The sequence below is a fragment of the Panulirus ornatus genome, chromosome 51 (assembly GCF_036320965.1).
Source record: "Panulirus ornatus isolate Po-2019 chromosome 51, ASM3632096v1, whole genome shotgun sequence".
In the NCBI taxonomy this organism is placed as follows: Eukaryota; Metazoa; Arthropoda; class Malacostraca; order Decapoda; family Palinuridae; genus Panulirus; species Panulirus ornatus.
The window spans coordinates 8,356,689-8,367,585 of record NC_092274.1 but is presented as its reverse complement, the minus strand read 5'-3'; the positions used below and the strand labels follow the sequence as shown (position 1 = coordinate 8,367,585).

The 10,897-nt window shown below is 40.7% G+C and overlaps 1 protein-coding gene across 1 annotated transcript in view; it reads right to left on the bottom strand.

Annotated features, from left to right (window-relative positions):
* The window catches only part of LOC139764917 (uncharacterized), a 91,824-nt gene that overhangs the window by 12,107 nt on the left and 68,820 nt on the right, over window positions 1-10,897 (bottom strand). The window contains exons 22-26 of the mRNA XM_071691996.1: window positions 7,316-7,441; window positions 7,012-7,165; window positions 5,175-5,351; window positions 4,087-4,263; window positions 187-366 (exon numbers count right to left, since the gene is read on the bottom strand). Coding sequence (XP_071548097.1) covers window positions 187-366; window positions 4,087-4,263; window positions 5,175-5,351; window positions 7,012-7,165; window positions 7,316-7,441 — 814 coding nt within the window. The remainder of the gene's footprint in view (window positions 1-186; window positions 367-4,086; window positions 4,264-5,174; window positions 5,352-7,011; window positions 7,166-7,315; window positions 7,442-10,897) is intronic.

Genomic DNA, 10,897 nt, shown 5'->3' with positions numbered 1-10,897 from the left:
ATTGGACAATGATGAGAAGTTATGCTTGTAATATTCAATCAATCAAAGAAGTTTAATTTTCTTTCATACTTAATCACTGTTTTCTTCATTAGCAACGTTGTGCCAAGAAAGAGACAAAGACACATAACATTTGATACATAAGATTTCTTTCAAATGCAGCAAGCAACTGTTGGGCAATGGATTAACCTTCCTCTGTAGCTGGTTCCTCTCCACTTCTAATTGCTTGTTGGTGGCTTCAGCTGACCACTCTGACCGACGTTTTTCATTAAGTACTTCCTCCATTGACCTAACAGTCGAACGCTCACTGTTGAGCTGTGCAGACACTGCATCAAACCTCTGCTCTATGGATCGTTTCTCTTCCAGTGCCTGTCCAAAAAAAAATACATGGTATACAATTAATTAATCATACAACCAGATGATCCATTCTAATCCTTTCAGAGGGTTCCAGCAGCTTCAAGACTATGTTTTCATCAAAGCCAGGGTAATGATGGACTCTTTTGAAGTGAGAAGCTCCTGAAGGAGGTGGTATTACGATTTTTTTCAACTGATGATAACATAACCTCATCGATGCTGTCTTTTCACTTTTGCTGTAACAATGTGTGGGTGAAATCCACTTAAACTCTAGCTCTTCATATCATTCTTATTCATATTTGATGGCCTTTTCCCATATCAGTGAAGTATTGCCAGGAACAGACAAAGAAAGACTACATTCACTCATATCCATTCTCTAGCTGTCATGTGTAATGCACTAAAACCACAGGCCCCACAAAACTTTCCAAGGTTTACCCAAGATGCTTCACATGCCCTGGTTCAGTCCCTTGGTGGCACATCGACCCTAGTATACCACACCATTCCTATTCACTGTATCCCATGCACACCTTTTACCCTCCTGCACATTCTGGCCCCGGTCACTTAGAATCTTTATCACTCCACTTCAGTCTCATCTGTGCTCCCTCCACATCTGCTATGTATGCCCTCTTTGTCAATCTTTCCCCACTCATGCTTCCCCTATGCAAAATCGATTTCAAGCACACCCTCTTCACCTCTCTCAATCACACTCTTTTTATTACCAGAGATCTCTCATGTCCTTTCATTACTTAATCAAACCACCTCACACTACATGTTGTCTTCAAACATTTCATTTAAAACTCATCTCCCCTCTTTCTTAAAGCCTATTCATTAAAAAATTCCCATTTTTACCCTCCCAGATAAATCCCTCTCTTCTTCAGCACTTCCAGATCCTTTGCCCCCTCACCCACTCTATGACTTACTTCCACTTCTATGACTCCATTTCCTGCCATGTCCACTTCCAGGTATCTAAAAACATTTCACTTCCTCTGGGTTTTCTATATTCAACTCACACCAAAACTAGCATCTCCCTCAACTCTGCTGAACCTATTAACCTTGCTTTTATTTACATTTACTCTTGACTTTCTCTTTTCACACACTTTTCCAAGCTCATTCACCAACATCTGCAGTTTCTTATTTGAATCAGCCACCAGTATATATTTATACTTATTTATCTGTTATATTTTGTCGCTGTCTCCCGCGTTAGCGAGGTAGCACATGGAAACAGATGAAAGAATGGCTCAACCCACCCACATACACATGTATATACATAAATGCCCACACACACACACATATACATACCTATACATTTCAACATACATATACATACACATGTACATAATTCATACATGCTGCCATCCTCCATTCCCGCCTCCACCCCGCCACACATGAAATGACACCCACCCTCCCCCCACGTGCAAACGAGGTAGCACTAGGAAAAGACAACAAAGGCCACATTCGTTCACACTCTGTCTCTAGCTGTTATGTGCAATGCACAGAAACCACAGCTCCCTTTCCACATCCAGGCTCCACAAAACTTTCCATTTTTTACCCCAGACGCTTCACATGCCCTGGTTCAATCCATTGACAGCATGTTGACCCTTGTATACCACATCATTCTAATTCACTCTATTCCTTGCATGCCTTTCACCCTCCTGTATGGTCAGGCCCCAATCACTCCAAATATTTTTCACTCCATCCTTCCACCTCCAATTTGGTCTCTCACTTTTCCTCGTTCCCTCCACCTCTGACCTCTTGGTCAATCTTTCCTCACTCATTCTCTTCATGTGACCAAACCATTTCAATACACCCTCTTCTGCTCTCTCAACCACACTCTTTTTATTACCACACATCTCTCTTACCCTTTCATTGCTTACTTGATCAAACCATCTCACACTACATACTGTCCTCAAACATCTCATTTCCAATACATCCACCCTCCTTAACACAACCCTATCTATAGCCCATGCCTCACATCCATATAACATTGTTGGAACCACTATTCCTTCAAAAATACCCATTTTTGCTCTCCAAGATAACGTTCTCGCCTTCCACACATTCTTAAACGCTCCCAGAACCTTCACCCCCTCCCCCACCCTGTGACTCACTTCCGCTTCAATGGTTCCATCTGCTGCTAAATCCACTCCCAGATATCTAAAACAATTCACTTCCTCCAGTTTTTCTCCATTCAAACTTATCTCACAATTTACTTGTCCTTCAACCCTACTGAACCTAATAGCCTTGCTCTAATTCACATTTACTCTCAGCTTTCTTCTTTCACAAACTTTACCAAATTCAGCCACTAACTTCTGCAGTTTCTCACCCGAATCAGCCACCAGCGCTGTATCATTAGCAATCGGGGACTGAACATACAGGAGGATGAAAGGCGTGCAAGGAATACAGTGAATTGGAATGATGTGGTATACTGGTGGCGATGTGCTGTCAATGGATTGAACCAGGGCATGTGAAGCATCTCGGGTAAACCATTATTATTATTATTATCAAAAATAACTCAACCATACAGTCCTAAATATTATGTACGACACACATGATATTTACTTGCTCTGCCACAAACATTAATTCAGAGGCAGAAAATGCATAAATGCCATCAGAACACTTACTGGCACCAATTTTAGCCAGGGAAAATATCATTTTACCATACTCTACAAACAGCTCATCTGCTTGACCCTAAACTGCACTTCATCAGCCAAGTCATCTAACGTCAAAAGTAAACATATAAAACTGCACATCAAACATGAAAAAAGGCCCTCAAAAGAATCCCTAGTTGTCATGACACCAGAACCACTCCAGGACCTACATAATGAAATAAAAAGCTTAAATTTCAGAGTCTAACATGCTCAGTACCCAATATTTCCCATCCAAACCACATCATAATGAACCATCGACCCCCTAAGTCGAAACAAAAATCTTATCCCTGCTCCACACTTTATGAATCTATACTCATAAAGCCCCACCACATATACAGTCATCTGCAAGTATGTACATTCTATATACAAGTGACACCTTCTCATCCATATTCTGCAAATCATCCATCTCAATAACACTATCAACACAGCTTCAACATTGTAACACAGGACTTGTCATGTCCACAATATAACTTTCATACTGAAGGCAATGGACACTTCCTTACATGTATGCACTAACCTCATGCACACAAACACACACCAAGAAACTTCTTGGCCTTTGGGTCCACCTGGAGGACATAGCCAGTTTCCTTTGTGATCATGGACCTCCATAAAAGAAATTCCTTTGGCCAAAAAAGTGAGGTACATTTTGCCATTAAATAATCTTTTGACATAATTTTGTTTTTATAAATTTGTTTGCCATCCCTGCTGCGGCAAGCTAGTGCCAGGAATGGACAAAACGATATCCCCACTCACTCACATCCATTCCCTAGCTATCACGTATAACATACTGAAACCAGAGCCCACTATCAACGGCCAACTCAATCAGATATTACTTTCTACCACACCTCTTACTTCCAATGTCATTCATTACAGGATCAACCTGTCTTGCACCACATATAATCCCTCAATCATTTTCCATATGTAGTTCCATAGACATTTCCATATAAGTAGAACCAAATAAATCCTAAAGATAAGGATCAATCCCTCACAGAGTTACATGTTTAATAAGGGGCTAAAACACTCCAATTTATATTTACACTATTAAAGCTCACATTATCAAACCAGCTCACCAAATGTGATGACACACTACCTTCTCAAGGCTGGAGGCAAGCCTGGCCACCTCTCCCTCAGCCTGATTCCTCCTCATGTCTAGCTTCTGTGCCATATCACGTACAGTAAGCAGTTCCTTCTCAACATTATATTTTTCCTCCTCCAGCTTCTTGCAGGATTCCTCAAGTTCATCACATTTATGACTTGCTTCCATCATCTGTAAATTATGAGACGAGTAAATCTGTCTGGTATGAGACTTAAAAACATGATAATCCATAAGGCAAATTATGATAATTGTACTGTATGACTCCAATATTTTCTCTATCATGCACTTTTTTTTCAAAATGCCCTCTCACTGATTACTTATTGAGTGTTCAAAAGTATGGCAAAAATGAACACAAACTGACACCAATCAAAGTACATGCAACAATTGCTATACTTGAACTCTACAGCTCTGATGAAAATTTATAATATTCTCCCTCCACCAATGCTTATGATAGCATTACTAATACCCTACGGTCTTCAGTGTGTATATACTGGACCAACACCAAAAACAGTGCACAATAACAACAACTACGTCAGTAAAGATTTTCATTTATGTAACCCCAAGACCCCTTTTACAAGGATACTGCAGCTTCATGGCTGTGCTACACACAAAAGCAGGGAAATGATGGACTACTTTGGAATAAAAAGTTCCTTGATGATGTTCTCCTTTTCATCCACTGATGATACAACCTCAATGATACTGATTTTTTACTTGTGGCAGAACCACATGCAGGCATAGCTTGGGAGAAAGACAAATAGCTATTCTTTACATATAAAATCAAACTTAGTCCTAAATGAGGCTGAATAAATTATCAAGACACTGCAGGATGTCCTCTTTAATACAGAGAAACATCAGAACTTATAAATATTTCTGTAAACTCCAAAGCCAACAACTACTATTGGATCCTACAGCTGCGAATAGTTAGAGAATATAATTCACTCTTCTTATGTCATGGCCTGAGCTAACTAAAGTTCCCTCACAGCCAAAATTCCTTTACCCTTTGAGAGAAATGGTGTACGTGATGCTAATCACTTTGCAGCAATTACATTCAACAGAAGATACATAGATAATACAAAACTTACCTGACTGATGATCTCCTCCCTTTCTTCCTTAAATTTTGCCACCATAGCCTCCATCTTGGTCATCTCCTCCTCTCGAGAGGTTATGCTTTCCTCTAGCGATGCATTCAGGGATTTGAGAGATGACACAGTTTCATTTAGGTTCAGGTATTGTTTCTTCAACAAAGATTGCTCGGAATCCTGCAAAACAGAGTAATGAAGACCAGTCACATAACCCCATTCTAAACAGATGAGACTTATTTGTAACCTCTCTTGCAGGTGCTCATAAAGAAAGTCTTACTTTTATCCTCAAGGTGCTTATCTCCAGTAGTTATCATATACTGTATTACTTAGCATCCTAAGAACCCTCTTACTTATCTAACTTATCTTATTCAGTGAAATGTTTAACACTCAACATTAGGTAGGAGCCTCAGAAAACACTGCACTAGAATTGCCCTCTGCCAGTGACTTATTATGGGTGAGACACTACAGGCTAGGAGGCAACTCTGGAATTCACTAGTTATGAAGACTATTTTGCTGTACCCACCCCCATGATGAAGTTCCTGAAGAGAACAGACATCAGAGATACAGACAGATACATAAATAGATGGATGAAACATTCACCACAAAAGTAAAATCTATTTGTCTTCTCCAGCAATGAAGATCAGCAGGCTTCTGTTACTGGTTCCTGAACCAGCTCTGTGCAGGGCAGTGTTTTCAAAGGTTTTACCTGCTCTGTGCGAAAGCTAGCCATTCTGAAAGAGTGCCAATGAGGATGCTATAATACCAAATAGTCATCAAGAGTCAACATGTATATTCCAAGTTAGTTATAGAAATGTCATCTATGGAGATACCTTGCTACTGAACACCTCATGTATCTGAATATTGTGCACTGACTGAGTGATGCTTGTAAGCAGTCGGCCAATGGTGTACCCATGAGTCTTTTCAGCCTCAGTCCACTGGTGTATTTCTATGTGTGTAGTAATTTCAATTAATTTGCATGCAAATATTTGAAATTTCGTGAACTTATCATTTAACACAGATAGTACTGGACTGCAGAGTTTTCACAAACAGCTGTATACCGCATTTTTCATATTCTTCTGCATTAACTTCACCCTTTTGTGTCATGCACCTTATCCATATCTAAGCACCAGCACAGAACACAAAGTACCTAAGTAGAAGTATGAGTCATCAAAATATGTCATGGTAATAATTACTAGTGCAGTATGTACAGTAATGTAGAGGAAATTAACTCAAGATTACAGTCTCATTGATTTTGTCTATTCTTTAAGTAATGTTTCTGTACTGTGAAAAAAATAAATAAGTGGAAGATTAAGCAAACATTCTGGGATTAGTTTTTACTGCACAGCCAGTAAATCACATAAGTGCTGATTAGCAGGTATTCATATGCAGGCATCTTATTGGCCAACTGCATTCCCAAGAGCCTCAGCAACTTCCTTGCTACAGCCTAACTATGTCATTTATGCTTAGATGAAAGATGAATAGATGATGCAAATGCCTTTCAAATCTGACTATTTCGAAACTATTTCCACCTCTTTTTTATGAGAACTTGGAATGTGAACAGGTCAAGAATGATGATAATACCATACAGAGGTTAATTCTGATTTTGTACCTTGATCCTTAGCTTTTCATTTATAAATGGGTCAGTAACATAAATTTCACGAATACAGAAGTAAAAATTCTGCAGCAACTACAGAGTTACACATTCATCGCAAGTGGGACTACAAAAACAACTGTTGCAGGAAGGAATATCTCTTTTGCCCTCTAACCATTAAGTGACTTTTTACCATGAAATATTGTCTTTGTAAGGCCTATGAACCAACAACAACTCATCATTCACCTTGGAGGAAAGAATATGGCCCAGTTCCTCTAAGGTCCGGCAATACTCTTGGGCCTTCTTCTTGAAATTATCCTTGGAGACTTGGCACTTTTCCAGCTCGACCTGCAGGTTTTTGTAATCCTGAGTCAGGCTTGCAATCTCCTTCTGGAGGCGTCTGAAATAAGATCACGGGAATGATTATCATACATGAATATCCAATATATGAATAAACTTGGAAAAAATAACTTTTTCCTGGATGACAGAATGTGGCTGACATTTGTACAAGGCATGAGTCTGGTTTTGATAGGTTCATCCACACACTGACCTGATTTCCTTGTTGGCAGCGTCCTTGGTCAGCGTGAGGGCAGCCAAATCCTGCTCCAGCCGCTGGCTCCGCCGTTCCTCGCCTGCCAACTTACGTTCCTCTGCAGCCAATGAGGACAATGCTGCACTGGAATGCAAAAAAAAAAAAAAAATCACAATCAAGCACAAAGCTTACCTCTACCTCAGGGTTTAAGTATAAACTGATCTTAGCCCAGCCTCTACTGTTATCATTATCACACACATCTGGCCCCTTTTTACAGGGTTTCTGCACCTTTGCTACAGGATGCACTCCACACAGAAGCAGGGCAATGATGGAATCGCTTGAAACAAGTCTGTAAATGTGACTTTATGCCATTACAGCCCTGTGGAAGATTTGTCATTTGAAGACACAGTCTGGTATCATCTCCAAACCTTGTACTTGATATTTGTATATCTATATGTAAATATCTCAGAACTAATTTCTATGAAAGACTCCTGATGTTAACCAGGACGTTTCTAAAGTCTCTTGTAGTCCAAGGCTGCACTCTTTCCAGCAGCACAGAAGTGCAAGACTCTTTAGGAGTAAGGATTTCTTTGATGAGGCTGTACTCCCAATGGTACAACTCGCCAAAGGTGACATTTCAGTTGTGGTGTAACCTCGAGCATGTAGACTCCAGTAACACATTACATAGCATAACACACATAATGAATATAAAAGGCTGCTCCATCCTACTGACTGATAACAGCAGAGGGAGTTACCACAACCAAATTTATAGGTGTTCTATGTTGGTCCATAGATCTATACCCCCAGAGTATCTATACTTCTACAGTTCCAGAGTATCCATAGATCTATGCCTACAGATTCTCTATGGTTCTATACTCCAGAATATCCATAGTTTGAGTATACATTTCCCATAGTTCCAGAGTATTCATACTTCTATACCTTAAGAGTATCCATAGATCTATAGTTCTAGAGTATACATAGTCCCAGAGTATTCATACTTCTAAACTTTCAGAGTATCCATAGTTCTACAGGATCCACACTTCTGTAGTTCCAGAATACTATACATGGTGTCTGGACACTGCCCTCCCTAAAGTCTTCCAGTATCTATGGACATTATGCCTAATTCACATATTCATCAATGCTGGTGTACAAGTTTAGATCTCAGCTGGTGTACATGCTGACTCCTAAGCTTTACAAAGTCAATGACAATTTGAGGTAAAATTCAAAAGTACCTTAATTTTGATGACCTTCAATGACATTTTTTTTTTCCTTTTAAATCAAGTGTTACATTTACCAAATGGCCATCTCAAACTTCCTAGTCTTAACCTCACATATTTTGCTTCCCTAAATGATATACAGGCACTGTAAGTAGGCCGCTTTGATACCTTTATCTACGCTTAAGCAATGCAGTAGGCTGCTTTGATACCTTTCTCTACACTTAAGCAAAACAGTAAGCAGCTTTGATACCTCTTTCCATACTTCAGCAATACAGTTGGCTGCTTTGATACCTACTGTATACTAGTGCAATACAGAAGGCTACTTTCATACCTCTCTCTACACTTAAGCAATACAGTAGGCTGCTTCGATACCTCTCTCTACACTTGAGCAATACAGTAGGCCGCTTTGATATCTCTCTCTACACTTGAACAATATAGTAGACCACTTTGATACCTCTCTCTACACTTGAGCAATACAGTAGGCTGCTTTGACACCTCTCTATAGTTAAGCAATACAGTAGGCTGCTTTGATACCTCTCTCTACACTTGAGCAATACATTAGGCCACTTTGATACCTCTTACTACACTTGTGCAATACAGTAGGCCCCTTTGATACCTCTCTCTACACTTGTGCAATACAGTTGACCACTTTGATACCTCTCTTTGTACACTTGAACAATACAGAAGGCCGCTTTGATACCTCTCTCTCTACTTCAGCAATACAATAGGCAGCTTTGATACCACTTTCTACATTTGTGCAATACAGTAGGCTGCTTTGATGTAAACAATATCTATCTAGGAGTACCATAGATAACCCAGATTATTGAAGGTATGTAGAAGACAGTACGTTTAAGCCTGTCTTTTGATACAGTTATTCTAATACTGGACAACAAGAATGATATAGAGGGATAATATAGCTATAAAACCATCAGATCCGAATCATCTATAGGCCTCTGTGGTGCAGTGTTTAACGGTGACGCACACATGGGGCCGCCCAGGGTCGAGTATGCATATGTTCGTATCCTGGGTCACGGCAGCCGGTCCACAATTCACCCAGCTGTTCATCCATCCCCTAGTGGCTGGCCCATAAATGGGTATCTGGCTTAGGCTAGGAGGGTGGGTGGGTGGGTGGGTTTGTGCTGTTTCATGTTTGGCGGGGTGGCGACAGGAATGGATGAAGGCAGCAAGTATGAATGTGTACATGTGTATATATGTAAATGTCTGTGTATGTATATGTAGGTATACACTGAAATGTATATGTATGTATATGTGCTTGTGTGGGTGTTTATGTATATACTTGTGTATGTGGGTGAGTTGGTCCATTCCTCGTCTGTTTCCTTGCGCTACCTCGCTAACGCGGGAGATGGCGATTAAGTTTATATATATATATATATATATATATATATATATATATATATATATATATATATATATATATGGCGGGAGATGGCGATTAAGTTATATATATATAGATAGATAGATAGATAGATAGATAGATAGATAGATAGGTAGGTAGAGAGAGAGAGAGAGAGAGAGAGAGAGAGAGAGAGAGAGAGAGAGAGAGAGAGAGAGAGAGAGAGAGAGAGATAAATAGATAAATAGATAGACATACAGCGTTCATTAAGGCATTCAGTCGGCCGTGCCGTCTAGCCTCGTTAAGGGGGAAATTATCATAATTATCAACTTTCACACATCTGGGTCCACCCATTACGCCACACACACACACACACACAGTGACTCGTCATACAACCATTGCACTTTCAACATTGGCAACATCACACACATCCTAACCTGGTGGTATGAAATGTAAAATGGAGACGAGTTGTTAAGGGGTTGGTGGAAGGAGTGAGTGAAATCTGTGAGTATCCACATGGCCACTTTCTAACAAATACTTTCTACATTTAGCCATTGGCCAGAGCCGTTTAAACATGCACCGCTAGCTTGAGGGGGGCGGGCTCCGGCCGGGCAAACACGCATTGGGGGGAGAAAAAAAAACAAAACATGGCGCCACTTCGCCTCCCACGAAAGCAAGACTTCATGCGTCTCTCTCTCTCTCCCGGTCTGGACTCAGGCAGCCATCGGCTCACGCACGGCCGCCTATTTCACTCTCATATTCACCTCTACGGTCACGCCTGCCGCGCGCATATAACCGACGTGCTGGGCAGAAAGTGAAACCAGTGATGGGAGGGCGGGATCAGCGTCGTGCGCGCTGCCTGACGCCACTCCCGCCCTGGCGGGAAAGTGCCAATAGGACGACAAACATGGGCGCCTCCAGTCATTTTCATGGCTTTTGAGCGCCCAACGCCTTTTTACACTTGCAGCTTTCCTCAAAAACATCCAGCAACAAAGGCTCTCACGGACTATAAGGCGAAATCCACTCTGG